At 41.7% G+C, this 19,559-nt stretch overlaps 1 protein-coding gene across 11 annotated transcripts in view; it reads right to left on the bottom strand.

Moving 5' to 3' along the window:
* plekha5 (pleckstrin homology domain containing, family A member 5) overlaps positions 1–19,559 on the bottom strand; it is a 243,472-nt gene that overhangs the window by 55,931 nt on the left and 167,982 nt on the right. For 6 of the 11 annotated variants that reach the window (XM_083758115.1, XM_083758120.1, XM_083758119.1 and 3 more), the window contains exons 5-7: positions 16,238–16,291; positions 6,857–6,910; positions 3,329–3,527 (exon numbers count right to left, since the gene is read on the bottom strand). In XM_083758115.1, the coding sequence (XP_083614241.1) occupies positions 3,329–3,527; positions 6,857–6,910; positions 16,238–16,291 (307 nt within the window). Of the gene's footprint in view, positions 1–3,328; positions 3,528–4,417; positions 4,464–6,856; positions 6,911–16,237; positions 16,292–19,559 lie in introns of those variants that run through there. The other 5 variants (XM_083758121.1, XM_083758122.1, XM_083758123.1 and 2 more) reach the window with 3 other exon arrangements.

Below are 19,559 nucleotides of genomic sequence, written 5' to 3'. Positions count from 1 at the left end.
TATGGATAGTCAAAGTATGAAATAGTGTTACATTTTAGAATAATAATCTAAATCTACAAAGTAACTAAAGTTATGTAATTGTAGTCTCTCTCTGTTGTATTATGTGCTTTATAAATAAAGTTAGAGTTGAGTAAAAAGTACAATTATTAAGATTAATAAAATTGGATCTAAATGCACTCAGTGTGTGGGTGTGTGCCTGCAGTGTGTGGGTGTGTGCCTGCAGTTTCTCGTATTTTCTGTGCACACTGAAGTTAGACCCACACGCTCGCTACAAGTAGCTCGTCATAAATAATGATTGCTCATGAATACATAACAAAATGTACGGTGTAATACTTTCTTTTGGTCAGTGTAAGCAGAAGTGTGGCATCACTTATTTATAAAGCACATAACTTTCATTTTGATCTAAGCATGCATATTTATCCTGCCCACGTTATTAACAATTCATGAGTCGTCTCTGTCGGGTGGAAGCCTCGCATGTCCAAAACGGTTACTTTTTCAGGATTCAAATTTGAAAAAACCGCAAAAGTATCAAATCCACCAGCTGGAAACGAGCTCGTGGATCTGCTGCTTTTGATGCTTTGGTTGTGTGACGCTCCAGTGAGATCAGGTAGGGCGTTAATTTACGAGAAAAACGCAAAAAGTTAAAATATGGAGATAAGAGTTCTCTGCCCGACGGCAGCGTCGACAAGAACTCTACACAGTGTATAATCTGCCACTGCAGTGACCTGTATATAACTGTCAGATTCACTCGCTGCTACAGTACTGTACTGTAGGCCTTCCTGAACGGAGAATAACGCAGCTCTCCATTATGAACAGTAATTATGCTATTATATAATGGATGGGATGGGGAGACATTAACCCTTTTTGACCTGAGATCAGATTCAAAAAATGTCTTTATACATCCTGACAGTTTTCTGAAAAAGCTATGTTTCTATGTCATTTAAAAAAAATAGCAGACCTACAAGCTCTATGAGCTTGTAGATCTGCTATTTTTCAATAGCTAAAGCATGGCATAATGTTAACACCAAAAGGGGTTCCCGCCCAAAATGGGTTAAATGCTGAAAGTGGTTGACAGATGGAATTCATTGGTCATAATGTGCAGTGGTGGAAAGTAACTAAGTAATGCGCAGCCTACATAGCTGGCTGCGCAGACAATGCAGACAACTTGAGTTGTCAGGCAGACAACTCAATAGAGCGCACGGCCTACCCGACCAGGTGACCAAGTCACATGCACTCTTTGCCTGATCAGAGCGGCTATTTCTAAACGTCTGTCGAGTCCACTCGAGAGTCACGAGTCACTGCAATTCATTATACCCACATTCTTTTTTTCCCCTCCCAGGTCCGTATATACTGTATGCCAGGGGTCGTGATTCGCCAGGTCCGTATATATACGTATACTCCATATATGAAATGGCCGACCGGCAGATTACCTTGTAGCGTTGTTCCCGTTGCTATGCAATGCCTCAGTCATGACCAGCTACGGTCCTTTACAACTCGGCTCCATTGACGCTCCATTATAGCAGGGTTTTCAAAGCTCCATATTAACTCTAAAACTACGTGAGCTGCCCATGGTGGTCCTTCGCGCATCCGATTTTCGGATGTCTATTGTGACTTTGTCTCGCATCGTTCCTGACATCCAACTGTTTCTGGCGATAGGTAAAGAGTGCGGGCTAATGCTAATGTTAACTGCTCACATCAACAACCCCCTCCTCCGCGCTGACCCAGAAACGGAACTGATGCGCCGGGGGTTAACGGTGGCATACAATTTAGGCATTTAGCAGAGCGACTTACATTAAGGTCGGCGGCAAATACATTCATAATTCTAGGGTTCTCTTGACATAGTCTGAGAACCACTGACATAGAAACGTCAGGATTTAATAGACATTTGTAGAATAGGCCTCATGGGCTAGGTGAACTCAACTACTACAACAATATAGTAATTAGGGGTGATATATCGATATCACAAAATATCACAATACTTCCTCCCGCAATATATACAGTATATATATATATATATATATATATATATATATATATATATATATATATATAGATTGTGGCGTCTCGCTGAGGGACCGCGCGCCGTGCCACCACCTCCCCGGAGAGAGAGAGAGAGAGCGTGGGAGGCGGAGTAGAGCGCAACAGGCTGGGCCGCGTAATAGGAGGCAGGTACTATAACGATTACCTGCTGGAGAGCTTCAGATGAGAAACACCTGTGCTCCCAGCCAATCACTATAACGAGGCTTCGTCTCTCCGCACTCGCCCTCGGCTCTCTCTCCGTGGCAGGTTGGCGGGCGGTCTAGCGGTAAGCGAACACACACACTCCCTCACAAATATAATGTAATCGAAATACATCAAACTGACTATGTGCATATTGATGCCCTGTTCCCCGTTGGGCTCGGCTGGAAACGAGGCTTGCAAATACATGGCTTGGAATTCCCTTTAAATCCCCCCCCCCCCCCCCCCCCGTGGGGAAATTACAGTAAAGTCAGACAAAGGGGCGGCGGTGGTTCAAGGGTAGAGTGGCTGGACGGTAACCGCAAGGTTGCCAGTTCGAACCCGGGCTACCCCAGAGTTACCGTCGAAGTGTCCTTGAGCAAGACACTTAACCCCTAATTGCTCCTGATGTGCAGGTTGGTGCCTTGCATGGTTTCCGCCGCCATCGGTGTATGAATGTGTGTAATGCACAATCTATGTAAAGCGCCTTGGATTAAAGGCACTATATAAATGCACCATTTACCATTTTACAAAGACTGCTATGTGTGAAGCTCCGGATGGTCCTAATTAGGCTACCTTTACTCACCTGAAGACTTTGAATTAATTACTTAATTTGAACCTTTAAGTTGACTGATCTGGAGCCTGACATTATTATTTTAGAGCCAGACAGAAAGTCCTGAGCTATACAACACCTATACTGTAGGTGTGCCCCCCTGAATGACTTTTGGTTCAATAAACGGGCGCCAAAGTCTGGGCTCAATCCCGTTTCCTGCCTGTCTGTCTGTCTATTGTTATTGGTATCAATCCTCACAATGTATTACTATTAGTTAGTACTAGTAATAGTAGGCTACCCATTGTATGTGGACAGACAAGTTGTGGACAAGTTGCAAAGTTGCAGTCAGTGTTTTACTACTGAATACAACATTCCAGACTTTGTTTTCATTTACATCGTTGATATAATCTCTTGCAATATATTGAATTTCGCAATATCGCAATATATCGAAAATAATAATCATTATCGAGGACCTAATATTGCCACAGATATGGTATCGTCGGGTACCCATTATCGTCCCACTCCTAATAGAAACTGAAGTTGAGCACAGCGTCTGACCCGTGACGACGAGGTGGTTGTGGTGGCGGTGGTGTTGGAGGTGGGGGCAGCGACGGTGGTGGCGGCGGGGCTGCCCTGGAAGGTGCTGTAGTCGGACCCGCCCGTGTAGTTTGACGCCTCGCTCATGGTGCTCAGGGGTCGCTCCTTCTTATCACCGCTGCTGCTGCCCTGCTCTGACGGAGCCTTGTTGGGGGCCGACCTGGAGGAGAGAGAGAGAGACATGAGATGAGATAAGGAGAGGGAAATGCAGTCGCCAAAGTCAACACCACTAGCCTCGCGTAGCCAGATTTCGTGGACCAGCAGTAGTGTATACTAGGACCAATCAGGGCCCAGTATGCAAATAAAGGACGGACATACCAGGCTATAACCAACCAAATGCAGGGCCCAGTATGTGTGTGTGACATAGCGGGCTGCGCTGCTCTGATAGGTTGTAGGTCTAACCAATAGAGTCCGTTTCTTTTTGTAACTGCCCCTTGGTAAAAAATCGAAACACAGAGGGGAACCAAACTAATATCCACGCAGTGATATCAGCATGGCAGTGTTTATTTCTGGCGGGAGTGTTTGGAACATAGAAACGCTCACAGCGTTTGTGTGATAAATAAATAAAATAAAATATGACTAAAACTAAAAAGCATTTTATTCAAAAGACTGTGGCTAAAACTAAATCTTCGGTTAAAATCCACGACACTGAGATACAGTTACAGGGCAGGAGCAAGTACTGTACATACAGCAGACACTGCACAAAAAGAAGCACCATCAATAATGAACAAAGTTTATAGACCCCTCTGCAAAGCTTGCGTCGTGCGATAAAATAATAATAATATTAATAAAAGAGTTCACACAGTAAGTAAGTAACCATGTCAGGTATATAGTGTCCTTACGTTCCAGCAATGAGCTAACATTAGACAAGCAGAGCAATTCATCTTTATGGCAAACGGCACAAAAGACAGGCAAGAGGCAAGAGAAAGTGTGTGTGTGTGTGTGTGTGTGTGTGTGTGTGTGTGTGTGTGTGTGTGTGCGAGAGATCGAGAGAGAGAGAGTGAGAACTTCAGCGTAAGTGTGTCCGTTTGTTTGTGTGCGCATGTATACGTGTGTCCTTCTGATTGATTACGCCACAAGATGAGAGAGCAGTCGCTAATCTCCAAGGCAGATTCTGTCCCTGCATTTCAGTCAGCCAATCAGACACCCCTTTGCATCTCATCCATTCCATCTTCCTCCCCCTAATGACACACAACCTATCTGTTAATGCCATTAGAGAGAGAGAGAGAGAGAGAGAGAGTAGAGAGAGTAGGAGAGAGAGAGAGAGAGAGAGAGAGAGAGAGAGAGAGAGAGAGAGAGAGAGAGAGAGAGAGAGAGAGAGAGTGAAATAAAGACGCAAGGTGCCAAAACGTGTCCGGTTGTCAGACTCCTGCTGTGGTGAAATGAAAGAAACACTGCATACCTACTATGGGGAGAACATTCCCCAGAAAATAGCTCAAACTCACACTGGTAGCTTGTAGCTATTTTTGTTTTGGCAAAGAGAATTGGTGCAGACCAGTGGTTCTCAAAGTGGGTGACGTGGTGGCACCATATAGGGTGACACAATTAAGTCCAGAGGGGTGCCTCAGAATACATTGATAGTATTTGCAATTTATCCATGTATCACTTCAGTTCAACCAATTAGATCTGCTAGTCCGCTAGTGAAGCGAACCTAGGTTGCGCTTTGCTGCGAGTTCGTTTTCGATCAACACTAAATCTCGTTGTCAAAATTAGTCGATCCACAATGTGTTGTGAGCTTGTAGATCGGCTAATTGTGACAAATGTTTCCCGCAGAGTGGTTAAATGTCAAGTATAAAAAAAAAATCCAACCTGTCCTATAATGGAAAACTATGACACACTGTATCTTAGGGGGGATATTTACATATTTACATAGCGTAGCATGACATGGTAAATGGTGCATTTATATAGCGCCTTTATCCAAGGCGCATTAGATTCACCCATACAGATGAGAAGATCTTAAATGGACTTGCACCTCCACCACTGAAACAGTTCATAGATCGAACGGACAGTGGTGACAGAACAACAAGGGCAACTACCAGAGGAGACTGTAAAGTGCCAATCAGACGTAGTGTGTTTGGTAAAACAGTCTTCTCTGTTAGAGCCTCCCATCACTGGAACAGTCTCCCTACAGAATTAAGAGAGACCTCCAACTATCTGACCTTCAAATTCAACCTGAAAAGGTGGCTAAAAACAACTCAAATTTGTAATCACGAGTAACTAACTATCAGTAGTGTTTATCACCGGTGTCATTTCTCACTTCACTTGCCATTGTTCTGTCCCCTGTACCATGTCGATCTGTTCCCGTACTGTATTGTGTTTTTGTATGGACGTAGTGTTGGGTGCTTGCACATATGCACACATGGCATCAAAGCATGGTGTTGTGTGCAGGCACACTACACTTTGTCTTTCTTTTATCTGTATTGTATTGTGTTTTTGTATGGACGTGGTGTTGGGTGCTTGCACACATGGCATCAAAGCATGGTGTTGTGTGCAGGCACACTACACTTTGTCTTTCTTTTATCTGTATTGTATTGTGTTTTTGTATGGACGTAGTGTTGGGTGCTTGCACATATGCACACATGGCATCAACGCATGGTGTTGTGTGCAGGCACACTACACTTTGTCCTTCTTTTTATCATTCATTCATTTTTTAAGAGCCTGCCCAGGGACTACAGATGAAATTTAGCTTCGGCTAACTCTGGCCCATTTACATTGATGTGAAAACTGACATGTTGATTAATGAGCTTTGTCCCTGTCAAATAAAAAAAAAAAAAAAAAAAAAAAAAAACACACACACATTCATACACCAATGGCGGCGGAAACCATGCAAGGCACCAACCAGCACATCAGGAGCAATTCGGGGTTCAGTGTCTTGCTCAAGGACACTTCGGTCAAAATACACTTGTAACTCAAAAACTTGACGATCGGCTTATTCGGCTATTTTCAGCGAAAGCTTTCCCCACAATAACAGAAAACTGAAAGCCCACTAGTACAGAGCCCTGATGGACGCCGCTCAACCATACAGCGTTTAAGTGGTTAAGCCAGACTAGCAGAGCAGACTATACTCAGTGGTGGAAAAAGTGCTCTCATTTTTTACTAAAAATCTATATTAGTAAGTAAAAGTACAAAAGTATTGGCATCAAAATGTACTTAAAGTAGCAAAAATAGAAAGTACTCATTGTGCCGAATGTCCCACACAGTTTTCAAATGTATAACATTTCTTTTGAAAATGGCCGATCTACAAGCTCGTGTCGTGATCGCGCCGCATTGTGAGCTTCGGCTGATCGGCTATTTTCAAATGGCTGAAATGTATATAAGGCTGAAGTGGGTAACAGTTTGGCACATGGGCACATTTTGTAATATAATCAAAGCCTACAAAGTGACTAAAGTTTAGTTCTTATAGAAGTAGAAGTAAAAGTATTGGGAATTGTAAATAATACTCAAGCACCTCACTTTCCACCACTGACTATACTGTAGTAGGAGGTTTACCTGGCGTCAGGCTCTGGAGGCTTGCCGGGAGGGGCAAGCTTTCCACAACTCAAGCTAGAAACACAACACAACAGGACAGGACAGGACAGGACAGGGGAGAAGTGGTTAAGACTGTGTGCTGTGAGTCTGCATCCATCTATGCTGTCTTTAACCACACTGTCAGTAGAGCTCGGGACTTCGGACCTATTGTATTAGAAGAATAAAGCACACTGAGAGACTGAGACAAAGAGAGTGAGGCCAAAATGGAGTTTGCTGCATGAATCACGGCTATTATTCCCTGGGGGGGGGCTCTCTGCTGATATAATGCCTCTGTGCCTGACCAGCTTAAATTGGCTTGCCAACTTGGCCCTGACAAATTGAAGCAAATCAAAGTTTTTCTTCTTCATTTTTGTGCGCCTCCGCCAGTCAAGAGGAAGGACATTAGATGATGTAAGGAAAGGGGAAAGTTCAAGGTTTGTTTGTTTGTTTGTCATGTTTATTTCGAATATGCCAATAAACAGAACAATTCCTTGCATTTCACAATGAAAAATAATTAAAATAAAATAGTTAACAAAAAAAAGAAGAAATAAAAGGAAAATAATAAAAGGTCCTCTCGGAGTCTCGACTAAAATCACTGTCTCCGTGTCATTATAATATATTATAAATATATTTTGGAGAAGCGCACTGATGGATTCCAAAACGTCTTCATAAATGTAGATACATCTACAGTGTTTATTTAAATGGATTGTCAGCCTGCCTGCCAGTGGCGTGCACATATAGACACTAGGGGTTGCTAGAGCACCACCTGCCCTTGCCCTCTGGACAGCAATGTGCCCTTTAAAAAAGAAAAACAGTGTACAGTATGTGGACCATGGTGACATTGATCAATTCTTGATAAACAAATAATATCTAATATATTATTTATGCCCCAAAATCTATAAATCTCACTATTATAAGGCAACCCGGTTCCAAGTGCTGCACAAGGTGCCATTTTTTTCACTTGAGCACCTGCCCCTCTAAAAGTCTGTGCACGCCACTGCTGCCTGCCCTTCCTGCATTTTGCATTTCCACCCACTGTAAGCTCTGTTGGTATTCTACCTGACTGACCTGTTTTGTTATTGTTACCGCGGGCATACAACAGCATGCAGAGTTTTTAATCACGGAAACCTGCAGTTCTGTGTAGCTCAGGGGACAGGGGACAGTTCCTTGCTATTTGCACAAGCTTTCCCTATTGTAATATAATGGTTTGTGTTGTTATTTTACATGTGTTGTTATTATTTTTCTTAGATCAATCGTATGTTCCTGTTTTTTGTTCGACTACTATTTTGTTGTATTTTGCCTGTCTTTGTTTTTAATTTCTGCATGTAAAGCACTTTGTGAGTTTTCCCTGTGAGAAGTGCTATATAAATAAAATAACTTTAGATGTTGCTATATCTGTCTGTCTGGATTGGTTAATGTCAAACCTTTTGTTTTTGTTTCCTCTGTTTTTCTTTCTTGGTTTTAATCTGGCAACATCGCTTGCTTTCCAGCCTGTATGCGGTAAACTGTTAATTTAAAATGTTAATTTGAAATGGGGCCCTTGTAGGCACAAATCAAAATGCGTTTTCAGCTCAGTGGCAAAGTGACAAGTGCTTCATAAGAGTACTGCTGGTTTAACCCTGCAAGACCCGGATATATTTCTACTTGCAAAAAAGAGATTTCAACCTTTCACTGATAGAGTATGCCTCTAATTTCAGCTACAGTATATATATTTTTAACTTGTTTATTGCAGGCAATTTGTTTCATATTACAACACATGTTCATTTTCTCTCAGTTCCTTTTTTTAAAGATGGAGTGCCGTGATTTTTTTCGACACTTAAACATGATCATCAGGTGTATTTAGGTGTATATGAGGTATAATTTTTTCAAAAAAGTGTACAGTATTTGTTAAAATGATGGTTTTATGTGGACACACCCACCAGTTCATTAGGTATGCGTGAGTTTAACCATAGCACCACCCACCTAATCCAGTCCCTCCGCCTCCTCCTTTAAGACCACCCACTTGTCCTAGTCCCTCCCCCTCCTTATAAAAGGACAGCCCATGGCTCTGCCCTTTTGTTTACAAAATGGCAAATTGGTGTCTGTAATGTAACAAAAACTCATGTTTTTGTGAATGTTAGAAGTGAACACTTCCCATATTTCTGAGATATCGTACAGGCACCATTATGCACTTATACTGCCACCATCCATGTATAGGCATATAATCCATGCATCCATACCATATCAGATCTGTTTTTTCTGATTTTTTATAATCATTTATTTATTTCCTCCAATTATATTGACCCTATTGTCGCAATCAGCTCAGCTCATCATCCAATTAGATCATAGTTTAACAGCAGAAACAATTAGTTTGATAGATCATTTAGCCTACAATATATTGTAGGCTATTGATTTCCTCCAGCTAAGCACCCTGGCATTAAAACTGTCCTTTATCTGACTGCATTGAGTTTCAGCAAAAGTCGCCAGATTTAAAGAAACAAGCGGCCAGGTCCACAAAAATAAGTCACAGAAATTGCAGTGAATATTTATGAAAACGTTTCAACAACAACCATCCTTTTAACAACATATTAATCTGAGGGTCCTTCACATGAACCATTGGTCAAGTCAACCACATCTCCCCTGAAAGTTACTTATATGAAAACAAGCCCAAGTCGCTTGTAATAGCCAGACATGGCAACATGACTCCCAGCGCGACACAACATACTTCTAATTCTTGACTTACAGCCTCGTATAAGTATTAGGACCTACATACATATTGACTACAACAGCCAACAAGAATGCACACTGTGACACTAAACTGTATCAAAGCCCGACCACTGTGATTATAAAAGAAACAACCTACTCCTTGAGAAGAGCATGAGCAACTATACAGCAGAGCAGGTAGGCTATAACTATAAGACTGGTTTGTTGTGTTTTCCTTGATTAATCCTGAGGACCCGACGTGAACATTTACTTGCTTCCAATCTAACGAAAAACAGTCTGCTCTGCTGTGAACTGGTAATGTGTGAAATGACTGTTTGAAAATCTGCCGCACAGTTAGACACAGAGCAACAAAAGCAAACTGGCTGCGCTGTTCAGTTCACACGTGTGTATGTGGCAGGCAGCTCCGCCCACAGAGGTTGTCGTATTGTATAGAGGGGGAGGTGCGTGTGTGCGTGCAATATTTTTACGTCACACTATCCGTGTTTACTTCATTGGCCCGTTTGACCGTCAAGGGTTCAGCCTCCAGGAAGAAACCCTAAATACAAAGTTATTACACCATTGGACATAAAAACGACTCCAGGGTGTCTAATGAAGTACTGTCACCCCATAGACACATGAAAAGCTGGAAAAATACAAAAATTGTGGCACTCCATCTTTAAGTGTAAAAGCAAAACAAATGACATTACATTCTAAAGAAGCATACATGCACACACATATACATACATTTGTATACCTATATATACACATTCTTCAGAAATAACGAGGACAAGAAAAAGAAAATACATGAAAATAAATTGAAAAGTAATAATTATTATTTGCCTTGCGAGTGCCTTGGGGGTGAACTTGACCTTTTCACTGTGATATGGGAGGTTTTAGCCCTTTCCACACCTAAGCGCAAAACGGTTTTGCGCCGCGGACAGAAGAAGCTGTGCGGTGTGTGCGCAGCTGGTTTTTAGACAGCTGGTGGATGGGAATTAAGCACCACCTCCGCGGACGATTGGCGCGGAGGAGAGCGATTCCGGGAATCTGGCCGTTGCGCAAGTCGTCCGTGGAAGTGGAGCTTCTTTTCCATCCACCAGCTGTCTGAAAACTGTGCGCAGCTGCTGTGCACAGCCGAGAATGTGCGCGGCTCTTTAGATAGTGTGGCAGCACCTTATCTGAGCAGCAGCTCCACCCATTCTGCTTCTAGATATTCTGCCACTGACGCCCATCTCCGATTGATCCACTGATTAATAGTAGGGGGGTTGGGTTTCATCCGATTAAGTGTCACAACCTTTCTTGCAACTGTCAACAGAATATGCATTATATAGCACTGGTCATTCGTGAATACTTGTTCATATTATGTCTAATAAAGATGACCTTGAGTTCAGTGGAATATCTCTTTTAAAGATTCTGTTTTTACATTTTTCCCAATAGATCTGTATTTTTGGGCAGTCCCAAAATATATGAGTATCATATCACAGTTTGAGTTGGGCTTAAATGGACTGGCTGTCAAAGGGGTCCTGAAGAACATCATTTAAGCTTTCCCTAATTGGCTCTGTAGTCCTCTATGACAGCCAGAACATATATCTTCCCATCCTCTATCACACTGTTCAACTCCATTTCCCATTGTCCCTTGATATGAAGAGTGTTATCTGACATGTCCAAACTAATAATGCAATAGTCCAATCTATATAGATAGTTTGTTTTTAGTTCAATGTTTGTTTTAAAAACGCCATTGACAATGAAGAAAAATTAATGTTTGTTTTGTCCCTATATGACTCCCTAACACAAACGTTAAATCCCATTAACAATAAAGATAATGTAATGTTTGTTTTGACACCGTTTGTTTTACATCATCATTACATCACCTAATCATATAGGTGATCCCTCCTCGATGTTGTAAGATGATAAGAGCGCCCCTCACTTCACACGGGTGTGATTTTATTTATATATAAGAGACACTTGTTTCTCAGCTACATTACCCAAGTTTAGCGTCCACTTTATGGGCAGAAAAAGGGATAGACTCCCACGTTCTCGGCTGGTACTGGCAATGAGTCACACATCAACCTTTACTTATGGCCAGAGGTGGTGCTATTTTGTAGCTTAATGTACGTACAATAGTACGAGAGCTGTGATTGGTCGACTTTTGAAGGGACAGACATACAGCCAAAACCTGTTCTTAGATGGCTTTGCGGCCCATCGGTCACGGAATTTGTGGTACCTGTGCTGCCAAGACACTTAGTTATAGCTTGTCGAATATAATACTTGACTTTTAATGGGGAACTTTTTACCAAAAGTTGATTAGAGCAGGGAATTACACAGTTACATTATTACAGTTGCCATTTTTTGGAGTCACTTGGTTCAATTTCTTCTTAATTTTTTCAGGCAAAGAAACTACCACAATTCATCCACATATTGGCCTTCTGACTTCACAAACTGTACCTTTATCTCATCAGAAGTCCACAATTAATTTAAACATTGCACACAACTTTGTTCAGCTTGATTTGTTTTGCTGCAGGGTGAACCTATAAGAACAATCTACAGTGTAATCCCACCTTGATTGCACTCTAGATAAGAGAATCAGCTAAATGCCCGAAGAGTATAATTGCTTTTCGTCTGGGCTTGGACCATTAATTGACACAGACCAGTCACAGAGTGCAAAATGTGGGTAAACGACGCCATTTAGCCATTACAAAACGGTGCCATTGTCTGAGAGCCGGATTGCTCCCATTTGGCGGCTACGTGGATTGCAGGCAAATTGACCGCGTGTCGGGTTGAGTGGAGGCCATCGTGCCCACAGCGAGGTCACGGGACCCCCTGTGCAGTGAGTGGGCAGGGTTGAGCCCCCCCCCCCCCTTCCAGTCAGTGTTTATTTTGTCGACTAAAACTATGACAAAACATGTTCATCGACTACCTTTTTTTCACTGACGAAAACTAAATAAGAACTTAATACAAACTAGACAAATATATTCACAATTTCGTCAACAGATAAAAACTAGACTAAAATGTTAAGCCAGTGCAGAGAAGAGATTATAACAATAATCAAACGAGTTATATTAAATAAAATAAATAAATAAAGGTCCTGTACATGCGACAGTAAGTCTTTACACTGGAAACAAACTGTATTGTAGAGCAAAAATAATACACAAAACTACTTCTTTTGAAATTAAAGGTATATTCAGTGATTTCACTCAAAAAACCTTAGGTTTCGTTTTTGGCTGTGGGACCCAGCCTTTTGTCCAATCAGGATAGAGAGTCAAAAATTAAACCTAAGGTTTTTTGACCCCCAGGGGTTAACTGGGGACAGGGAGGAACTCCTTATATGGTCAGCACACTCTATAGTAGGGAGGATTATCACAACAAAACAAAAAAATAAGTGATATTTGAATTAAGTGAAATCACTGAATATACCTTTAAATGTCAATATTCTTTATCTGAATTAAGGTAGATAAAAATAAAAAAATACAATTGAACAATCAAAGCCTCTTCCAAATGTAACTGAAAATGTTCACTTCAGATTTCCCCCTGCAATGACGCTCTAAAGGTGTCCCAGAGTCAAAGGATCCCAAAATAATCCCCAAAAAGTAATCAGAGTAATAGCCAAGGCCCCAGTGAGGCTCTTCAACGTTGAAGCACTGGGCCCTAGTGGTAAGAGGAGGGACTGCAGGTGGACCTTAGCGCCGGTTCAGTCTCTATCCTTCTTTATACTCTATGGTAATAGCTCGATAAAGTAGTCCAAAAAGTTATAAAACCAAAAGGCAATGCATTGCTAACTGGAAAAAAGCAAAGTATATCCTCCTCACCCAACCTTTAGGTCAGGAGTCCTCTGCTGGTTCCTTAGTTCACAAGACCACACCAAACACTCTTCTAACTGCCCAAAATGGAACCCAGGCTCGGCGCCTCACTTCCTGTTCCTTTATAGCTTCCAGCTGGCAGTTAACTTCCTGGAATTGGAACTATTCCTGGAACTATTGCTCACATACTTTTCCCCACAGCTCCTCCTACTGTATGATCAAACGTTGTAATTTTGTCAACAGAAAATGGATGACCATGGTTCAACTACACAAAACACCATATATTCTCTGTACACTACATTTAAGGGTTAAATATTCAACCATAGTTTAACCGATATATTCCCTTGTTATTCTCCAGTACGTTTCATTTTCTTTCAATACTCATACAAGGACAGGAAATACATGTTTTCCCACATTTATGTGGCAATGTCACAAGATCCAGTAGAACTAAAAGACATGTAATTTTATGTTTGGTTGCGCTCGGATGCTGCACTCTGAAAATAGCAGATCTACAAGCTCACAGTTTGTCGCAGTGCGACACGTTGTGAGCTTGTAGATCTGCTATTTTCAGCATTGCAACCAAGTGTAAAATCTGCCATTACAACGCCATCAGGACTCCCAAAAATACATTTGTCGACAAAATCAACTGTAGATTTAGAAGACTAATCATATGGTATTGAGTCGACTGAAACTAGACTAAAACTAAATGCAATTTTATTGAAAAGACTGACTAAAAACTAAATCAAAATGTGCTGTCAATATCAACACGACACTGCTGTTATGACTGCACTGTTTGTTCTGCACTTCAGTGACAATGATTAAAGTGGACGAGAGCCCCGCTGAGACTGACCATCATTCAGTCACTGAAGCAAGGATCAAACAGGACCAACACAACACAGCGTTCCCCCTTGGAGATTTGTCTCTTTCGTCAAGCGTTCCGCGGACATTAATGATTATTTACTGTGTGATTTACCTGGTCTGTGAGTGATGCTACTGTCTCACTATATTGACAATTTTGTCAACAGATAAAAACTAGACTAAAAGCTCTGGCCCAGATACCGTTAGAAGGAGTTCTCCTTAACGCTATGGTACTTCACTCACCAAAACAAAGATGGTTTTAAGACGTTGCAAGGCTACTTTACTTAGTGGGAACACTCAGAGCCCTCCACCTCACGTCTAAAGTACGCTGTTTGGTCAAAAGTTATTTTAATTTTATGTTATTAGTTACCATTAGTACTGCTCTTGCAGTACTCTTTTTTTATTACCACTCCCAAAATCACTACACTTTTCACTGCTACTAACTCTTAATTCCTAATTCTAACCAAAGCAATCTAATCGCAACAGTCTATATATAGACATTTAAACAACCGCTAATCAACGTCTAATCTAAGGATAGACGTCTAATAAACTTTCATTTTTAGCCAGTTTTTTTTGCATCTTTAGACACACGTCTAATAGCCGTCTTTTGCTCAGTGGGACCTTCACGGCGGTTAACATGATCATTGGCTTTAAAAGGTACGTAGTTTACCATAACAAAGCATATTCAGTGCAGCGACTTTCAAAAGATTGTAACACAGTGGTAGTCATTCTTTGAGTGCGTGCAATGTCATATCGTGTAAGAGCAAATACAAACCTCAGCCAGGGGGAAATTATCTATTGGATTCAGAAGGTACCAAAATGTCAGTTCATTCTAAATCAACTGCCACGGACTACAGGCAGATCAGATTAGGTGGAAGACACATTCATCTTTCCCTACCATTTCAGTTTTAATTCTTTTTTGCATTAGTTGTGCAGGAAGATCATTTGGCAGTCCAACACACAGTCTGAAACCACAGTTAGTATTAGGAAAAGATGGAATTAGTCGGATGGAACCCGTTATGATTAATGGCTAGACTGACTTCTTCCCTTTTTTTAAGCAAAGCACTGTCACAATTTTAAAACAGTTTTGACATTAACTGAAAAACAGAGGAAATAATAGGTTCCATTGTTAGTCTAGCTGCAAGCTATTATATTAAGAAGCATTTTTGCCCATTTGCGTTTCACCACTCTGTGGTAAAATTCTGGAAAAGTAATAAATATTCATAAACAGTGGTTCTCAGAGTTTTTAATTTCAACGACCCACATAACTCTGAAAGCGTACACATTATGGAACCAAATGGACCCATTTGTATGCTCCCACAGTTACAGACCTTAAGGGTCCATTTGGAACCCCCTCTAGGACCGCTGAGGGTCCACGGACCACGCTTTGAGAACCACTGATATAAAACAACGGGCTATTCGTTCAAAGCAATGGTTTTCAAAGGACCCCCAGGGATCCTTGAGAGGCCCCAGCAAAAATAGTTAGCACAGCATTCAAAAATCTATTTAAAGGAATAGTTCACCCCCAAAATGACCTTTCCATGCAGCAGCAGTGGAGAAGTCACAAAGAGTCTCCTTTGTGTCTCCATAGGGAACCACTGCTGCGACAAAAACAAAAACATATCCATGAATTCAAGTCTCCATGGTGTGAGTAATCAATAGAAAAAAGGGACATTTTTCGGGTGAACTATCCCTTTAACCAATTTAATGTTCAGATGGGGGTCTGAGCTCTGCGTCAAAAATACATATTTATTTGGCATGAAAAAGTTAGTGTGATGTGGAATGTAATGGTTTGACCCATTAAAACCAGCAAAGCATCAGTGTAGTTTGGATGTTGGCGTCAAACATAGCAGATATACAAGCTCACAGCGTGTCACTTTGTGCCGCGCTGCGGGCTTGCACATCCGCTATATATATATATATATATATATATATATAAGAACCACTCATTTTGTAGAATCAGCCATAATACTAAGGGAGAAATGCTGAAGCCAGAGCAGCAGAGCATACTAGACAGGAGGTTTACCTGGCGTCAGGCTCTGGAGGCTTGTCGGGAGGGACAAGCTTTCCACAACTCAAGCTAGAAACACAACAGGACAGGACAGGAGAGAACAAAATGACAAAATAAATATAAAAAATATATAATAAATCATAGCAAATTAGGATCCAATCAGGATTCAGTTTCGTCCTCAACACTCAAAGAGGTCTTGATTTGTGCGTGCTTTTGCGTTTGTTTGTTTTGAGTATATCCAACAACAAAAAAAATTACCCATTATTCTCCCGGAATCTGAGAAACAGATTACTGGGGAGAGACGTGGCTCGATAGGTGTTCATCAAAGTGATTTGCTTCCTTTAATTAAAAAAACGTTCACCAGATCTACAAGCTCACAACACTGTGTGACCTGAGGCAGATATCGCACTGTAGATCTGCAATTTTCGCCGAAGAGATTTGAAGACGTAAAGAGTGAAAAACAGAGCATAGGCTACAGTTGTAATTCAGGTCGGTTTTACTTAGAGTAGGATACAGGGCTAGCGATTTCTCTCTCTCTCACTCTCTCTCTCTCTCTCTCTCTCTCTCTCTCTCTCTCTCTCTCTCTCTCCCCCCCCCCCCCCCCCCCACTCTCCTTATCTCTTGGCTTGGCACTTTTTGGCACATTGTGTTGCCCCCCTCGGCTTGTTGCCCTACGCGCAGTGCGTATTACGCTTATAGGTAGCGACGGCACTGCACACAGGGCATAACTTGCCTTTAAAACGGTGATTTGGAATCAGAGCAGCGAGCTAATCGACCAGTTTGCCGTTAAGTCACGCATGTTTTTTTTCCAACCCTCAAATTATGTACGATGTAAGAGCAAAACAGCTGCCCATGACATGTGATTCTATTTATCTACGGTATACTTTCCAGCAATCTCTTTATGTACGGATGCATGTCTGTCTGTCTTTTCCTCACATATCCTGAGAACCACTCGCCCAACTGTCTTCACCTGTCTAAAATAGACGTGATAGACATGTATAAATAGGCCAAGCATGTAGGTATAGGCACTGGCTGTGAATAAGGACAGTTTTTATAAAGTGATGCAAAGTGTCATGGATGGCGGACTCATCTTCAAAGTGCTGTCCCATTTCTTTCACAACAATTTGGAGCCCTTGCAGCCTCTCACCCTCAAGCACTTACAGCTGACGTACGACATTAAAGTCGAATGAGGGTCCAGGGCTCAGGGCTTGAGGGAGGCAATTGGGATTGGGCCTCTTTCCATGTTGGATGACCTCCCTTTGTGTGGATGTGTTCCCTATGGTTCTCAACCTGTGGGGAGGTAGTACAACAGGGAAGGGTCCTGGATGGAGTCCACGCAAGCTATGCATGGCACTATAGGTGTCACATGGACGAACCACATCAGAAATGTGGTCCTCTAGTCTACATGGGACCCACCACGGGTCACAGACAACGTCAGAGAGAGAGAGAGAAGGACGAGGCTGGCTGGACACTGCGTCAGGCACCCGAAACTAGAGGCACGTATAGGGGAGGGCGATATGGAAAAGTATAATATCACAATTATTTTTCAAGCTGTCGATCACGATCCACAATATTATCACGATTCTTTTTCATGCTGGTTTTTATGGATATACTTAACAGTACAACCATCTACAACAAGGTAACCAATTAGACCAAATACTCATTGTATCACAATGTATACACTATCTCTGAAATGGCATATCGTGGAGATATTGTATCATCTTGGCGAGATTTATCAACATATCAACCCACCCCTAGAGGACACTCTAGGAGCCAACCCATGAGGGCAAATAAATGCTCCCGAGTCTCTCCCAGGTGACTGAACTTCTCACCCTAAAGTGGGTAAAACAACGTCTAAAAACCATACTGTGTGACTTGGGAGTCAGCTGTTCTGGTTAGAGCTTAGCACTGAGGACCAGATTCTACAAAATGTCTTCTAAATCCGACAGTTTTCTGAAAAACCTGTATGTCAGTGGTGCTCAAACTTTTTCATGTCAAGGACCCCAAATATAATGTATTTGGCCGCGGAACCCCATCTCAAAATATGTTGTTTCAGAGAACCCCCCAGATGCAAAGATATGAGTTAAAAACGTTCGCTGTGAAAGCATACATTCAAAGATTTGCACCTGACCTTTCCACGATTGTTTCTAAAATAGAAACAATCGTAGCGCGGCACTCGGTGAGCTTGTAGATCAGCTATCTTTCCAACAGCTAAAGTTTAAAATAATGGTTTAAAGTGGTTAAACGCTAAAGCGACACAGATGCCTTCCCGTCCTAATTGGGTTCATTTGCTTTCCTCGCCCTCCAGAGTGGCGCGTACACAGTGTCATTATCGGAAGCGGCACAGACCTATCACCTCCGCACCGCCCATGTTAAACACTCCTCATTTGCAATAACTTTCCCACCTCCGCTGTCGCACAGTGCCAACATATTTAAAAATACGACTTTGCACATGGTTAATTTGCATATGCTGCTCTCACACACGCACGTCACACGCACGCACACACACACACACACCTTTTGCATAGTGCTAATAGGAGCAGTGTGACAAAGGAGATAATTGGAATGGGGAGATGAAAGAGAGAAAATGTGCGAGTGAGTGATAGAGGGAGAGACGGATGTGGAGAAAGAGAGAGAGAGAGTAGATAGTTAGCGGATAGTTCCTGTCACTCAGAGCAGCCAGACTCAACTATTGCAGAGAGAGGGGGTGAAATCTCAGTCACGTATCCGACAGTGGAGGAAAGTAACTAAGTAACTTTTTGAGGTATTTGTACTTAACTGGTGAATTTCCGATTTCCAATACTTTTACTTCTACTCCACTACATTTCGGATCCAAATATTGTACTTTTACTCTGCTACATTTATTTAAAAACTTGAGTTACTTTGTAGATCTGCATTATTACTAGAAAACATTAGCCATTTGAAAATAGCCGATATGATACGACGCATTGTGAGCTTGTAGATCTGCAAATTCCTATGTGTGTATACACAATGGCAAATAAAGGTACGTATCTGCTATTTTCAAAAGAAAAATATATTTTTTTAAAACATTTGCAAACTTGTGAAATGGGACATTCTGCATAATGAGTACTTTCTACTTTTGGTACTTTAAATACATTTTGATGTCAATAATTTTGTACTCAAGTATATTTTGAATACAGGACTTTTACTTGCAACAGAGTATTCTAGTATTGCTACTATTACTTAAGTAAAAAGTCGAGTACTTTATCGACCACTGCGTAGTGCGTACTGACTGTATCAGCTGCTGCACACTCCATGCTACGCCAAAAAAGTGCTGGCCTGGGCCTGGGGGACTGGTTTGGAAGGCGGAACGTGT

This window comes from Protomyctophum parallelum (genome assembly GCF_964188405.1).
Source record: "Protomyctophum parallelum genome assembly, chromosome: 22".
Taxonomy (NCBI): Eukaryota; Metazoa; Chordata; class Actinopteri; order Myctophiformes; family Myctophidae; genus Protomyctophum; species Protomyctophum parallelum.
The sequence above is the reverse complement of the archived record's forward strand: the minus strand, read 5'-3'. Positions and strand labels throughout refer to the sequence as shown.